This window comes from Myotis davidii, unplaced genomic scaffold (genome assembly GCF_000327345.1).
Source record: "Myotis davidii unplaced genomic scaffold, ASM32734v1 scaffold616, whole genome shotgun sequence".
Classification (NCBI taxonomy): Eukaryota; Metazoa; Chordata; class Mammalia; order Chiroptera; family Vespertilionidae; genus Myotis; species Myotis davidii.
Window position 1 is genome coordinate 4,046,356 of NW_006291965.1, and position 17,332 is coordinate 4,063,687.

Sequence of the window (17,332 nt, forward strand, 5' to 3'; positions counted from 1 at the left end):
CCCCGCAAAAAAAAAGGGCAGAAAAGGTACCCAAAATAGGTGATCCTTCATAAATAATCTCAGTCTATTCCCCAAACCCACATGTGGGCTGACAAGGGTGAATTCATGTTCAAGCTCCTTTCTTCTTGGAAAAACTAGAAGTACTATTTCAAATTCCTTTGAATTCTTATACTTTGTGAAAATACCTAAATCATAGAGTGGCCTCTGTAATGATTCAGAAATTTCAGTCCTACCTCTTCTTGACAAGTAAGCTAAATGTTCTTTAAAAATCATATCACAGCGTCTAGCTCAAAATTGGCACCGTAACATGGTTAATTTTCCTTAGCTGTGTTTTCAGAAAGGACTCGGCATTGTAAATAAAAATATGAGTTAGCATGCCAGAGGAGCTGGAATGTGTGAACAGAGCAACTTTTAAAAGCTATTTTAGTAAATTTTTAAAAATCAACAGATCTAGAAACAAAACACTGCTCTTTACTAACATTAATACCCATTCTGGGTGAGTAAACATCTCAGAGGAAACTGGAGAAGGTGATCTCTTTAAAACTCCTCCAGTTCTATTTTTCATTGAATTATTTTTCTTCCAAATACGTTTGCTTTTAACATTTCTAAAGAAAGTAAAAAAAAAAATGTTTTCAGGTTACTTATTTTTCATTATAGTTTGCCTGAGCTAGTATAACTATCCATACATTAATCACTAAGTACACTTGAGAATACGAATTAATGTTTCAAAGTGGTTCTTATTTTCAAGAAGAAAATCACGTTTTCTGTCACTTGCTCTCTTAGTCATTACATCTGGTCAAGTCATAAAATGAGGCTAGTGCTTTATTGGCCTTTGTGGCAATTTTGAGTTCATGACCAAAGTTGCCCACTCCCCAGCTCACTTACTCCCCAGGTGAGAACCATTGCCACCTGGTGGGAGTTTGGAGCATCTAGGCCAGAATTCTGAGGGTGCTTCTTGTTAATCCTGTTGTTTTGCCCGTATTGTTTGGTAGTATTTACTGCTTGTCATGGGTTCCTACCATTAGGGGTCCAGGCCTATTAATAACTAAATTACCAGTAATTCCTAAGAATTCACATGATCCAAGTTAATGGATTGAAACCAGATGGAAGCCTAAACTCTTGTTTTTAGCAGCCGAGTTTTGTTTTTATACTGGCTAATTTAATCCAGTGCTTCTCAGTCCTGGGTGCTCATTAGAATCACTTGGGGAGCTGTTAAAAACAAACTAAGTAATATTTAGACCCACATGCAGATGGTTCATTACATCTGTATTGTTAAAAGTGCCACCTCCAACTCAGGTGATTTTGAAAGGCGGCTGAGGTTGAGACCATTGAATTTTCTTGGTCGCTTCATTTCTGGCTTTCTTGGCTGCACTTTCCCTGTGTTTTACTTAAACACAGCAGTCACCTGTCACAGTCTCATGCTAGTGCACGTGTGATCTTATGTGTGCCCTATAACTACGATGGCTCTGACGAGTCCAGACCGCTGTTTGCGGGCCATTTAAGATCAGCCAGAGTTTCAGTACCATCTGAGAAACATTTTCTGTCAATAAACGTGACAAGTTCCCTCTGATTTCAGTGAATGGGAATTGGTTTAATATTTAATGTTCTTTGCCTTTGCTAGTCAGCCTAAATAGAATCCCTGTGACTTTCAGTTGAATTACATAGGCACTTACCAAAGGCTTTCTATTGTCCGGTGCTATTTTAAGCACCGAAGAGCACACCAGATATGAACATGGCAAGGAGAGACTCAAGCTTACCTTCTCAAGGAGGAGACCCCCATGAAATAGAGAAAACAGAGGGCATTGGTTAGGACAAGGAGGGGAGACAGAGGTGTCAGGGAATCATAGGAAAAAACTATAGAGGAGAGAGAATTGGGGCCAAGTCTTGATTAGAGTGTGGGTAGAATTTAACTGGCAAAGGCAGCCGAAATTGCAGGCCTGTAGAACAATCTACTAGAGAAGGTCACTGAAGTGGGAGTAATTAAGTCACTAGACCACTCTGAATGAGTAGGCGGTGGTAGCTGAGCAGGAAAAAAATCCCACAGGCAAGAAGAATCTATCCACACTCATCAAGAAGTTTCCTCCAGTGCCTGCTTGAGCAGTTGGGCCTTGATTGGAAAAAGCTTTAAAAGCCCTAGTTTACAAAGCTAAGCTGTGTGAAGAGAAGCGTTGCCTCGGCTGGGGAGATTATCTGGAAGGATGGGGAGTTGTGGGTTTACTGGGTGGTTAGAAGTGTTCTGTGTCTTAATTTGGGGGGTGGTTACACGGGCATTTACCAAAACTCACCAACTCTACACTTAAATTTTTTCATTCTATTGTATATAAATTATACTTCAATTTTAAAACATTTTTTAAAAGCTGTATTTAAAAAGAAAGAGAACTTATGGATTAAAAGACTTAAAAACCATAGCAGCCAATGGATGTGTAGGACTGGGATTCTGATTTAAACACTATTAAAATATTTTAAGAGACCATTGGACAGATTTGAATACTGACCAGATAATGTAGTAATTTTAAGAAATTATCCTTTTTTTTTAGGTTTGATAGTTGTAGCATTATAATTATTTTGAGAGTTCTTTGTTTTAGGAATATATACTAAAATATTTATGGGTGCAAGTGATAGGATCTCTAGCTCTTGCTTCAGAATAATTCTGTGTGGGTGGAGGAAGTGAAGATGAGACCAGATAGCTCTGATCATTGTTGAAGCTAGTGATGTGAACACAGGGATTTCTTTCTTTTTTTTATTAAATAATTTTTTATTTTTCAATTGCAGTTGATGTACAGTATTATATTAGTTTTAGATGTACAAACCAGTGATTAGACATTGATTATGTATCTTATGAAGTGATCACCCTCAATAAATCTAGTACACATCTAACACCATACATAGTTATTACAGTATTATTGACTATATTCACTACACTGTACTTTACATCCCCATAACTATGCTGCAACTCCCAGTTTGTACTTCTTAATCCCTTCATTTTTTCACCTAGCCCCACCCAACCCCTCTCCCATCGGGAAATGACAATATGTTCTCCATATCTACCGTCTGAGCCTGTTTCTGTTCTGCTTATATACTTTGTTTAGATTCCATATATAAGTGAAATCATATGGCACTTATGATTTGGGTGACCAAGAAGGCTACACCATTGGGCGTACAGGATACCTACAGAGCCCATAGGCCACTTTACCAAGACTGGAAGACATAGCAGCTCTATCTAATACATAGAAACAAACACAGCAAGACAGCCATGATGAGAGACAAAGAAACATGTCCCAAATGAAAGAAGAGGGAAAAAACTCCAGAATTCTTTGGCTTCCAAATTGCTGATTTGATCCTCTCTTTCCTCTACTCTACTGTTGATTTCAACTTAGTGTATCCTTCATTTCTGACTGATTCTTTTTTTATGTTTTCTATCTCCCATTATTATGTTACCCAAATCATAAGTGCCAAATCACTTGTCTGTCTTTGCACAGTACATTGACCTCTAGGTTTATTCATGTTGTTGCAAATGGCAAGATTTCTTTCTTTTTTTATGGCTGAGTCCTATTTCATTGAATATGTGCACAACTTCTTTATCCATTCATCTATTGATGGAAACTTAGGCTGCTTCCCTATCATGGCTATTGTAAATAATGCTTCAGAGAACATATAGATATCTTTTTGATTTAGTGTTTGGGGATACTTTGGATAAATACCTAGCAGTGGACTTGCTGGGTCCTTCGTTGTCTCTTGTTATATCCTTTGTTTTAAAGTATGTTTTGTTTGGTGTAAGTATTGCTACCTCAGCTTTCATTTGTTTGTATCCATTTTCATGAAATATCTTGTTCCATCCCTTTAATTTCAGTTTTTATGCGTCTTGTCTTTTGTTCTGAAGTGAAGTGGGTCTCTTATAGGCAGCATATGTAAGGATCTTGTTTTGTTATCCATTCAGCCACCGTATATCTTTTGATTGGAGCATTTAATCCACTTGCATTTAAAGTAATTGTTGATAGGTTTTTATTGTCATTTTATTATTCATATTTTTATCCTTTTTTCTTCTTCTTATAGAAGACCCTTTAATATTTCATGTAATGTTAGTTTGGTAGTGATGAACTCCTTTACTCCTTTACTCCTTTTTCTTGTCTGAGCAGCTCTGTATCTGTCCTTCGATTCTAAATGATAGCTTTGCTGGGTAGAGTAATTTTGGTTTTAGGTCCTTGCTTTTCATCACTTTAAATATTTCGTGCTAATCCCCTCTGGCCTGTAAAGTTGCTTTTGAGGAATCAGCTAACAGTCTTATGGGAGCTGTCTTGTAAGTAACTAACTGCTTTTTTCTTGCTGCTTTTAAGGCTCTCTGTCTTTAATCGTTGGCATTCTCATTATGATGTGACTTGGTGTGAGTTTCTTTGTGTTTATCTTGTTTTGAACCCTCTGTGCTTCCTGGACTTATATGTCTGTTTCCTTCACCAGGTTAGGGAAATTTTCCATCTTTTTTTTTTTTTAAATAGGTTTTCAATTCCTTACTCTCTCTCTCTCTTCTCCTTCTGGCACCCCCATGATGTGAATGTTTGAAGTTGTCCCCAGAGGCTCCTTACATTGTTCCCTTTTTGGGGGGAGGGGGAAAGGGTGTTTGTTTTAAATATTTTTATTGATTTTTAAAGAGAGGGGAAGGGAGAGGGAGAGAAAAAGAGAAACATCGATGTGAGAGCAGAACATTGGTCTGCTCCCTCCTGTATGCTCTCTACCAGGGATCAAGCCAGCATCCTGGACATGGGCCCTGACTGGGAATTGAACCAGCAACATTTTGGTATACGGGATGATGATTAAACAACTGAGCCACACTGGGCAGGGCCTCTTTTTGGAGGGGATTCTTTTTTCTTTTTGCTGCTCTGATTGGGGTTTTCCAATTCTTTGGCTTCCAAATTGCTGATTTGATCCTCTCTTTCCTCTACTCTACTGTTGATTTCAGCTTAGTGTATCCTTCATTTCTGACTGATTCTTTTTTATGTTTTCTATCTCCCATTATTATGTTAACTCTTTGTTGAGGTCCTAAGTTCATCTATTCTTCCTCTAAGTTCATTGAGCATCCTTATAACCAGTGTTTTGAACTCTGCATCTGTTAGATTGCTTCTCTCCATTTTATGTATTTCTTTTCTGGAGTTTTTTCCCTCTTCTTTCATTTGGGACATGTTTCTTTGTCTCTGATCATGGCTGTCTTGCTGTGTTTGTTTCTATGTATTAGATAGAGCTGCTATGTCTTCCAGTCTTGGTAAAGTGGCCTATGGGCTCTGTAGGTATCCTGTACGCCCAATGGTGTAGCCTTCTTGGTCACCCAAGGTAGGTATTCCACTTGTGCCCCCGAGACCTCCACCCCATGTGGGCTGTATGCATGCTCCTGTTGTAGTTGAGCCTTGATTGCTGCTGGCATGCCACAGAGAAGGGCTCACTTCTGCAGAGCTCTGATTCCCAATGAGTCCTCCTGTTTGGAACCTGCCCCTTGAATGTGTCGCTCATGGAGGTGGTTGGTTGGTACTTCAGCATGGTCTGAAGCTGTCCACCAGGTGTGCTGGCTCTGGTCTCCCGAGAGGTGCAGGCCAAGGTCAGCCGCTTCCTGTGCCCTGCCCTGGAGCCACCTGGCATGAGCTACAAAGCGATCTGCAGATGGCTGCTACATGTGCTGGGCTTGGAGGTGCCCAGGTAAGGGCAAACTATGAACTGAGGCTGGCTGCCAGTGTGCCCGGTCTGGGCTATTAAGCAAGAGTTTGGGGGCACTCCAAAGCCAGATGCTGCTTATTTGGGGTTTGTGAACCTTTGAGAGATTTTAAGAAAGTCTGTAGCATATGAACCAAGACAGGCCATTTGTATGGAAAAGCCACTGGAATTGGCTTGGTGGGCCCACAAGTTGGGTGGGGCATGGTCTCACCAGGACAAGGGTAACAGTGTTGGGTAGGTTAATAGAGACTCAGACATGGTGCCCTCCTACCAGCTCTGTAGGGGGAGGGCTCAGCAAAGGAAGAGTGGCTTCTGTCAGGAGTTCTGTCTGGGAGAAAGCTGCCCTTCCAACCCTCCCCCCAGACAGTTCAGTTTCTCCCTAGATGTTTCTGGCACCTTTCCAGCTGCTGCCCCAGTGCTGCATGAACACAGGGATTTCTTATACCATCTACTTTTATGTTTAAGATTTCAATAATAATAATAATGATAAATGTATTTACATGTTAAAAATCATTGTTCTTAATTATGAAAATGCTTATTGAAGGTGCTTCTCTAGGAAGAGTGCTCTGGCCCTGGGGATTTACTATGGAGACATTAGAGGTTACTGTAGTAATTTCAAAGTAATGATGAATGTACTTGGAGGAGGAATGAAGATAAATGATGATAAATCCCCTGTTTTGTTTATTTGCTTAAAATAAGTCAAAGACATTTTAGACATCTTATATTTGCTGCTGGGAGACACATCAGGTTATGGGGCATTAAATAATATTTGGAGAGCTGCATTCAGTATTGTATGTGTGTGCTGAGGTGGGAGGTGGGTTTGTAAAGGAATTACCAGGAGGTACCTTCAGAGCTAGAGGAGGGAACATTGTGTTGTTGATTAGTGGACAAAGTGCTGGTCACAGAATTACAAAATGTGACTTCAAGTCACTGAACCTCCCTGGCCTTCAGAATTCATAATCTCTCACACTGAACATTTTTCCTCCCTCTACCCTTTTTTTAAGTTACAGTATTGTTTTAAACTAGTAGTTTCCAAAGTGGGGCGTCTGCATCGAAATCTCTTGTGAATGTGTCAGTGTGTGTGTGTGTGTGTGTGTGTGTGTGTGAGGGAGGCGGGGGTGGTCAGAAATGCCCAGATCTATAGAATGATTTTTCTGGCAACAAGTGCCTGGGAATCAGCATTTAATAAATACCCCAGATGAACCTATGAACAATGGAGTTTGACAAGAACAGATTTATAGGTTATCATGGTTCTTTTTCTTCTGATTGCCTCAAAATGCAATCACTACTTAAATTTCTTCTAAGAATCTACGGTAAGGGATTTCAGAGCTTTTCTTTTCAAGAATGTTGTGATCAAATTCTTATCATGTGACGTTATTGTGCGTAGATTTCAATTTTATGGTTGTACTAGTAGCTTATGTTTGTAATGCATAATATAGAAAATAGAGACACAAAGAAGAAAAAATTATAAAAACCCATAGTTCTTTAGCCTTACAAAAACAGTGTTAAATAGGTTTGGTGCATATCCTTCCAGACTTTTTCTAATATGTATTCATATAAATATAATTATTTACCAAAATAGCCTATTTTATTAAATTTCTATTAGTTTTATTCTCATGTAATCTTAATCTTTATAGCCTATTTTTAAAACTCATTAACACATTATGCTCATCTTTCTATGTTAATAAATGTCCACCTACATCAACATTTTGAATGGCTGCATGAAATTTCTTTGTATAAATGTACCAGACTTATTGCATCTGTTTCTTACTGGCACTCTGTGATATTCACCTCTTTTTATTGTTTTCCCCATATTTTGGAAATGGGGACTATCCTTCTATATTTTTTTTTTGTACATCTTCAGTATAAAGTTTCTAGAAATGAAGTTGCTTAGTCATTTGATAAAAGTGCACAGTGAATCAATGTTCACTGTAGGAAAACTAATGACACAGGGAAAAGTTAAAATCATTATAGCTTTCAGATAACTTTTCTGTTTTTGTGTGAAAATATATTAACATGTTTTAATAGGATTATACCATACAGAGAATTTTAATGTCTGCTTTTCTCATTTAACCATATATTATAAATATCTTCCCATGTTAGCCATATTGAAAATTCTGTGATGAACCTATATACATTAATTGCATAATACTTCATCCAATTTTTCTGCTTCAGTCAGAAAAAAATATTAAGTACCTAACATACACAAAAGCAATCTTGTAGATGTGGTGAGAGAAACAAAGTTGATTAGAATTGTTTAGTGTCCTTAAAATATTTACAGACTAGAGGGGAGTCTAATGCGGTCACACAAATCACCCAGTACCTTGTGTTATAGATCCTGTAAGAGGGTATGAAGGATGGGCTGTGAGAGTTCAGAGAAAGACAAGTGGGAAGTGCGGGAAGGCTCAGAAGAGGACATGATGGGGGGTGGGGGGCGGCTTGCCCATGTGGAGGTGGGGAAGAGGAGCATGCCAGGTGGAAGAAGAGCATATCGGAAGTAGTTCCATCTACTGGGTTGCAGTCCCCATCCCAGAAAGGACCACAGGCGTAGAGGGAAGTAAACGTGGAGAGGTACCTTGGTGCCCGGTTGCAGATGATCTAGAATATCTGGCTCTGTGTTTCCTGAGTGATGGGGAACTTTTTAGGTTTCGTTTTAGATGAGGTAACGATGGGATTTGAGCTGAGCGGGAGTGTTGCTCTCAGGGGCATGGGGGGGGGGAGGAGGAAGATGGACTGTCAGGAAGCTACGCTGGTGGCCCAGCATAAGGCTAGGTGTAGCAGCCCGAGCAGAGAGAATGACAAGCTTCGGATACACTAATAAAGGAAAAGATTTAGAGTCAAGAAGGCCTTGGGAGTTTGCATTTGGGTGGCTTGGATAAAGCTCCACTTATGCAAAAAGAAACTGGGGGGGTGGGGAGAGGGGAGGGGGACGGAGCACTTAACAAAATGATGAGTTGCAAGAATCTTTTTATTTTTCGACCATTTAGCCCATTTTGTTTGGTTCCAGAATTACACATTTCTCCACCCTTCTCCTTCCTGACAGGAAGTAATTTGGAATGCACCTGTAGGTGCGGAGGCCTACAGTCAGGAGGACCGTTAAATACGCAGACATCCCGACATGGACAGGAGGTGGGGTTCACAGAAGGAGAGCCCGTCTGCAGCCAGGACACCTTCCCTGCTCAGGAAAGCACGCTGTCTGCAGTGAACCTGACAGATGACCAGATAGCTGCCGGCCTCTACGGTAACCTTCCTCCCGCCCGTCCTTCCCAGCGTCAGCATTCCAGGCCGGCGGCACCCCCCTTCCAACCTGATGTCCCTGTGCCTTATAAACTCACCTGGAGGCAGACCTAGCAGAGCTTTAGGATTACTAAAGAAAGAGCTCTGTGGTCCCTTGAAGAAAACTCACCTGATATTATGAAGTAGAAAATATTTTAAACAGCGTTTCACTCTTTCACAGTCTGGAAGGCATATATTTTCCCCAGGTTATTTCAGCTGAAGAAAAGTTATAATAATAACCCTTATTTTAGTGCCTAAGTGGTTTTTGAAGATCAAATGAGACACGACATCACTTTATAAACAGTGGAAGTCTGATACACACGCTAGTTGTCGCTGCTTTTGTTATGTCTGGAAGTACTAACGGTTTTTCTTTTCCATAAAGAACATTATTAAATGGAACTTTGAATTTTTATTTTTTTTTTTTGCATGCACACAGTTTTCCAATGAGTTGTGCAGGTTTCTCATATATACATGCCAAGATCTGTATTTACATGAATGAGGGGGGGGGACTAAATGTACGTGAAGAAAGATTACCTATTCACTGAACTGGTATGGGTCTGAGTTACATTAATTTTTATCACCTTGATGTATGTTTTCACAGTGTGTGCAAGTAAGGAAAGTACGCTAAAGTCCATCATGAAGAAGAAAGAGGGCAACAGAGATGCAAACGGAGCGAGAAAGAATCTCCAGTTTGTTGGTATTAACGGAGGGTAAGGAAAGGTGGCGGCGCCGGCATTTATACGTGGTCTTTCTGTCTCCTTTGCCTCCTGCCTACTCAAGCTATATTCAGAGGCGCCTAGCCTGGGATGCCGCCACGCCCTGGTGATGGAAGACTCCCTCCTAAGAAAGGGGCACTCGGGCTGCTCTCCTCTCCCCCTCTTGCTATCTTGTAAGGATATGTCACTCTTGAAAGGAAACCTGATGAAGCTGAGCCATTTACATCTTCTCACCTTTGACCTGAAAAAAAAAGAATAGTCTTCAAACAAAAGCAGCAGGTTTCCTGCACTGTTGGACACCTTGTCCTTACCCGTATCAGAACTCAGACACAGACAGAAAGAGACTGAGCGCATCACTCCATGGCCAGCGAGAGTCGCCCCCTCCTTCAAAATGGGTTGTTTTCGCTTGGCGCTCCGTGTTTGCAGACAAAACTGTAGGGCCTTGCCCCCTGAAGAGCAAACCAGTCCTGCCTTCAGTTCTTTGCTTTCTCAATAGAATGGTTACTACTTGTTTGTTCCTTCTCTTCTAATTGGCACAAGGAAATAGCTAAGCCTGTTTGTCTTCCGACCATTAAATCAAATCAATCTATATTGAAAGGATAGAAAAAAGGAACAACTGCAGACCTAGTTCTTATAAAGTTTCCTGCGATTTATACTAAGCAAGAGGTGCTCTCTATAGTAATAAAAGTGTAATATGCAAACTAGACCGGACAGCCAAACGACCTTCTGGACAAAGCCAGGGCTGCGAGGGCCGAAGCCCCTTGCACGAATTGTGAGGGCCGAGCCCTTTGCACAAATTTCGTCCATCGGGCCTCTAATAAGTAATAAACTCTTCCTTCAAAAACAATCCTCTTAATGTCTGTAAGCTTACCATACCCCGTTAAAACAAATCCTGGGTACATTTCAACAAGGACATACTATCTCACTTTCATTAGCAACAACCTAAAGCAGCAGTCGCCATGGGTGGTCCGCGAGGTCCCAAAGGTTGGCGACCGCTGACCTAAAGAATGCACAACACTATTGTGTATAGATATATATATATATTACATATTTTTCCTACAAGTAGTATATGATACCAGTTGGTAATGCAGTAATCCCTCTTAAGTCAGAACCTATTCAGAACCTATTCAGAACTACCAGGCTTTTAAGTAGACCTTACTTTGGACTGCTCAGTGTAGGGCAAGCGTGTTAAATAAATGAGGCATGTGGCCCACCGGTCGCAAGTTTGACATGCTTGGTGTAGGGTCTAAACACACTGGTGAGACTTCTGGAGTCAGCCCTCAGCGTTCCCTTCATAGACATTTCTGTCACTGGGTCTTGATGGGCACACCTTGCATCTCCTGAACTCCCGATTGCCACCTAGGTATGAGACAACTTCGAGTGATGATTCCAGCTCAGAGGAAAGCTCTTCTTCCGAGTCAGAGGATGAGTGTGATGTCATTGAGTACCCTCCCGAGGAAGAGGAGGAGGACGAGGAGGACGAAGACACTCGGGGAACGGCGGCAGGGCACCACGCAGTTAATGTGGAAGGTCGCAAGTCTGCCAGGGTGGAAGATGAAATGCAGGTTCAAGAATGTGAACCTGAGAAGGTGGAAATCAGAGAGAGGTGTGGTACATTCCCCTCCCCTCCCTTCACCCCTCCCACGTTTAATGTACTTTGGCAATAGAGTTGGCCATTTAGGAGATTTTGCAATTGTATCCATTTGTTTATTAGTCTTTCCAGTCTCCAAAGGAAAGCTAAACTTGATCTGTTCCTCAGAGACGCATACATCTTGTCGTGATATTGATAAGTACCAGTGTAGAAGAAGGTGATCACTCTCAGATCTCTTACAGTAGCAAAGAGAATGACTTGATATTTTTGGTCACCTTTATTTCCTTCAACTTTAAGTATTTGTCATCTAATTGTGTACTTGGAGCCACCATCCACAGAGCTATTAGCCCCTCTAAGGTTTTCATTGTTTGAACAACTCACCTTGTATTTAAAGGCATGTTAGAATGCTTTGTGTCCAGCACATTTCTGTTAAGGTTTTAGATTTTAGCATTAGTCATTTATCTTTTTTAAAAAAATATATTTTATTGATTGTTTACAGAGAGGAAGGGAGAGAGATAGAGAGTTAGAAACATCGATGAGAGAGAAACATCGATCAGCTGCCTCCTGCACACCTCCTACTGGGGATGTGCCTGCAACCAAGGTACATGCCCTTGACCGGAATCGAACCTGGGACCCCTCAGTCCACAGGCCGACACTCTATCCGCTGAGCCAAACCGGTTATGGCTAGTCATTTATCTTGATACACTTCTCAGTACTGTTCTCACAGGAGCGTTGTGTGTGAGAGGGACAGTTTTTTGGCCTCAACCAAAGATCACATTTACTGTAAAGATGATGTAACCGGTCACACGTCTATTTTTGGCTGTGCCCTGAGTGATTGGGAACACTACAAGAATGGTTTTTGGAAATATCATAAACAGCAGCTGAAATATCAAGTAAACACTGGTTGGCTGAAACATGCACACAAAATGTAGTAAATTTTAAAGACTTAGTAAATATGGCATCAGTGCCTATAAAACGAGAGAGAATGAACAGATGGAAATTTCAGTGTGGTTTTTCACTATGTGATGTAATAAATAGAACATTTTAGAAAGCTTGCCTTTTTTTAAATTTGGCAAGTGAAAGCTTAACTGTATTTAGACAAGGTAAGTACTTTTAGTATATATGTCCAAGTATTTTCAAATGGCGCGATGTCTTGTCATCTGATTTTTTTAACAGCTTTATTGAGATGTAATGTATATATCATATGTCCTCTGATTTTTAAGTTTACACTTCACGTGGGTTCAACAAACACATCCTGGGTCACCAAATGTGAGTTCAGACGTGTGGCTTACTGGTCGGTGTAATGGGTACGTGGTCATTCAGGCCTCTTCCACCCCATAAGAATAAGGAATACTTTTAAGAACTCAGAACAAAAGGAGTGAAAAATATCCAAATGTTCTTCTACAATAATGTCATACAATTCAAACTGATGAGGCCCAAAGCTGCTCTCATGAAAAGCCGTGATCTCTGGTTGGAGGCGTTAGCTCTGCATCATAGCATCAGCCCTTGGCCACCTAGGGACGCCTGGACTCCCTCCTGGGAAGCACCTTGTACCGAGCAATGAGTTTGGCTCGGCGTGGGGCCTCTGGCCTTTTAAAGTGTTACAGAGTTTGAGATAAAAATGCCTTTCCTTTTATGGCCAATTGTGAGCTTCTTTCTTTTTATTTTTTCCCCCCTTTCAGGTATGAATTAAGTGAAAAGATGTTGTCCGCGTGCAACTTACTGAAAAATAACATAAATGACCCCAAAGCTTTGACCAGCAAGGATATGGTGAGTCTGGTCTACAGTCGCTGCCCCCAGTCTGTGCACAGTGCTGAGTGGACACGCTGGTCACGGCAGCTGTGGCCTGGCCCTGAGCTGTTGTTGCCAGCGTGCTTGCCTCCAGACTATTTCTAGCCTGTGTGGGCAGGGTGAGCATCCTGCTGCCCCGCTCTCTGGGTCACACTGTGAGCCGTTCCCGGAGGCCCAATCTCACATATCCTCCTCGACCCTGTACTTCTCCCGGGGGTGGTGCATCTGTGAGGCATACTTGCACGTGGAAGGCAGGGCTGATGGCAGTCACTCGGCACCTCTCTGCGAGTTTTGCTTTTACTGACAAAACCTTGTGATCCAGGTAGCAGCATCCCAGACTTTTTTTTTTTTTGCACATTAGTATATGTGTGGGGGGTTTTTTGAAAAAAGAAAAGAAAAAAGAAAAAACCTATCTGGGCCAAGGTCAGCATTCCTTTCAATTATGAAACTGCATATTATGTTCCGGTGTGGAATGCAGGCTGCCACTATTTTTAAACTTAGAAATAACTGCACTGTCGTCATCCCAGTCTGAGAGATGCAGAAGCAAACAGCAGAGAGGCTGACGGTTGCCGTAGTGAGCGCGAGCGGCAGATATGGGACAGAGCCGCGCTTCCGGGCAGTGGTGAATCCGACCCGTTGCCAAGTCTGTCGCCCTCTCCTGCGTTGGTGAGGTGGATGTGTGGCTGCTTTCCTAGGCCAGACCAGCCCTTGTGTGGACAGCTCTATTCAGTGCGCTGAGAAAATGTAGTTTTTTGTATTGTTTTAGATAGTAATGCACAGCTGAATCTTTGCATTTTAGCATTAGATTTAATAGGAAGTTTTATGCTGGTTAACTTAAGTCAGCAGCTAGTGAGAGAGTTGATTTATAAGCCTCACAGCCTTAGAGAGTTATGAAACCAAAATGTTAGGGCTAGAAGGGATTTAAGGAATTATCTCACCCTGGAGAGGCAACTAGATTTCCTTCCTGTACAACAAGCACAATCTGAAGAACTGGTGGTGACTGTCACAGGCATGAGCAGTGCATGGGCGTGTGCCCACGAGGCCTCTCTATTCTGGTTCATCCTGCTTTAACCGAGGCCCAAAAGATTATAAGTCTTGTCCAGAGTGGCAGCTACTAGTTAGTGCTGGGGCTAGATAATACCTGTCTTGAGTACTGGTTCATGTTTTTTGTTTTGTTTTGTTGTTTTTTTTATAGGATATTGAAATATTTGTTTCTTTTTTTCTTTAATATATTTTATTGATTTTTTACAGAGAGGAAGGGAGAGGGATAGAGAGTTAGAAACATCAATGAGAGAGAAACATCGATCAGCTGCCTCCTGCACACCCCCTACTGGGATGTGCCCGCAACCAACGTACATGCCCTTGACCAGAATCCAACCTGGGACCCTTCAGTCTTTAGGCCGACGCTCTATCCACTGAGCCAAACCGGTTAGGGCTTTTGTTCTGTTTTTATCCAAACTAAATCACATAACCTTAGAATATGGTATTTAAAAAAAAAAAAAGGATGGTGTCAGCTCATATTTGTGTATGCTGCTATGGAGACTTAAACTTCATCAGAGCCAGCCAAGTCCTGACATTCAGTCAGTGTGCTGGAAGGAGCATGGCAGTGATGTTTACGGAAGGAAATACTCCGTAAAATTCCTGGCCGAGGGGCGGACATCAAACTACATGCTGAGCTCTATCAGTGATGCACTAAATGCCGGTCTGAACCTTGGTCACAAATAGCGAAACCATGAAACATCACTTCAGTGTTACTATTTCCCACTAGGTTTAAATTGAACTTAAAACTGGTGCTTTCAGGCCCCTCATTTTTTAGCCATAATATATTTTTTCTTTAATCTGGCTCAACATACTAGACCATGTGGTCTTCCGGGAAGTCTTCACATTTCTATGACCCCAGATTGCCAAGCATAGTGTCAGGCACACATTCCGTGATCAGTACATTTTTGTTCGTTGAATATTTCTTTAGTGCAAAAGTGTTTAAAGTATTGTGCTGTGAAAAGTAGTGGACATGTGAATGGTCACAATGTCAGGGGCCATATCACCCTATAGGACACTGGATATTTAGCAGTAACAGAGCTAGGATAACCAGAGGACATAATTCCCCTTCCTTCCGTGTTATAACGCCAAAGAAATAGAAATCTGAATAGGTAAAGGGGGGGGGGGGGAGGAAAGAAAGAAAAGAGGGAGCAGAAAAATAGAAAAAAAATAGAAGAATTCTCTCTTGGCCACGACCCCTTTCAAAGAGTGACCAAATATACGGTTGAATGGGCTAAAACTGAATCATCAGTGGCAGGAAAATAGAGGTGGAAGCTCTACAATCTCAACCTTTCTATCGAAAGAGGACTTCTTGGGTTCTGTTTCTTTTGACATAGACTGTCCATCTTTCTTTGATATATTTTTAATCTTGTAAAGAGAAGCAAAGCACAGATGAATGGTACCCTCGTAAGAAAGAGGGCCTGTGAAAAAAGTGTAGTTATCCCCATCACCAGCATTGGCTGTGACCCGTCTACCTTGAACTTCATGCGGTGCAAGTTTAACCTGCTCATCCATGAAGAACATGTCATGTGTCCACACCCAAAGCGGGGAGGCGAGTGGGGCTGATGACCAAAAGCAGATGGTCCTCCTGGGAAATGTAATTTGTCCCAGATCTGCTTTTTCCTCCCTTTCCGTGACTGAACATGTCTTTAATATTGGCATGGGGATCGAGCTGGCTACATGCTTATGGTCTCCCAGCCTCATGCTGGGGAGATGTTGAAGGAGCTGAGCAGTATAATTAAGTGTGGGTTAAGTAATTCCTTCTGTCCCAATTACTATGAAAGTCATTTGCACAGCCAGCATAACTGCATAATGTTCATAGTCCCATAATAACTAGAGCCAGGCCTCAGAGTTTTACATGTATTGCTTCAGTCGTTCTCGCCACCAACACTGTGGAGGGAAGGTATGTTTATTGTCCCCATTTTGCAGATGAGGACACTGAGGCACAGGATGAGTATCTTCCCCAGGGTCTTAAACAGCCCCTAAGGAGCAGAGCCAGAATGTGAACTCTCGTACAGGGCTCTATGGCCTCTTAGAGAAGTCAGAATATGTTTGAGTTTAGAATCAGGAGGGATGATGATTCATGTGGAAGTTGAGGCCTCTCTCGGGGCTCTGGGTTTCGCTGTTGTTTCTAACAGCATGGGCTTTGGCCATACAAGGCTGGTTCCTTGGGCTTCCAGCTGGGTCCCAGGGAGTCTATAAATAGAAGCACTAACGTCCTCGCCTGGTGTTTTGGCAGCGGTTCTGCCTGAACACCCTGCAGCACGAGTGGTTCCGCGTGTCCAGCCAGAAGTCGGCGGTCCCGGCCATGGTGGGGGACTACCTGGCGGCCTTTGCGGCCGTGTCCCCCGAGGTCCTGCGCCATGTCATCAACATGGCAGACGGCAACGGCAACACGGCCCTTCACTACAGCGTGTCGCACTCCAACTTCGAGATCGTCAAGCTGCTCCTGGACGCGGGTACGTGGCCGCGGGCTCCTCTCTCACGGCGCCCGCCCCGGGTGCTTAGTCAGTGCCTCCATGCTGTGCCATCCTGCAGTCCTCCCCATTGCTCCTCCACATGGTGAGGCAGGAGCGCCTGACTCCGCGTGGGAGGCGTGGCGCGGAAACGAAACCAAGTGACAGACTCCAGATCTGTGTCGAGCGGAGGTTTGGAGGATATTCTTGCTGCAGTTCAGCTGCATGCGAGCAAGTGGTGAGCGCAGGGCATCCCTGGGCCGCAGTTCCCACTGCTGGAGTCGTGCAGGGGCAGCGGGTTGGCTCCCAGGAGGCTGGGCTGCTCCCTCTGGCATTGCTCCACGACCTCCAGCCAACTGGCTCAGGGAGGTGTGGGGGGAACCAAGCGAAGGCACTGTGATAGATTATGTAGAATCATCCGCGTTTCTACCAAAATACACCCAGTTATTGGAAAATCAGCATAAAGCGAAGGAAGTGTTATTCTTGAATCTGAACCATAGTCGTGAGAATTGTGGAGGTTCTGGTTTATAACCGGAACTTGCCATCTCAGACTATTGCTAATGGATGTATTAAAGAGGAGGCGAGGGGGTGCTGCTACATAGAAGGGTCCCCTTTGAGAAATGCTGAGCTTTCAACTTGTTATTCAAACAGAGCAGCCCAGTGGTACATATAGTTCCCAAAGCATTTTGATGTATCTGTTTATTATTTACTTATTTTATTGTTGACACTATTGCAGATTCCTCCGCCACCCAGCCCTTGTGCCCCCC

At 42.6% G+C, this 17,332-nt stretch overlaps 1 protein-coding gene across 6 annotated transcripts in view; it reads left to right on the forward strand.

Moving 5' to 3' along the window:
* The window catches only part of KANK1 (KN motif and ankyrin repeat domains 1), a 174,532-nt gene that overhangs the window by 150,677 nt on the left and 6,523 nt on the right, over positions 1–17,332 (forward strand). For all 6 annotated transcript variants that reach the window (XM_006765295.2, XM_015565026.1, XM_015565027.1 and 3 more), the window contains 5 exons: positions 8,741–8,938; positions 9,575–9,683; positions 11,053–11,295; positions 12,963–13,050; positions 16,349–16,568. In XM_006765295.2, coding sequence (XP_006765358.1) covers positions 8,741–8,938; positions 9,575–9,683; positions 11,053–11,295; positions 12,963–13,050; positions 16,349–16,568 — 858 coding nt within the window. The remainder of the gene's footprint in view (positions 1–8,740; positions 8,939–9,574; positions 9,684–11,052; positions 11,296–12,962; positions 13,051–16,348; positions 16,569–17,332) is intronic.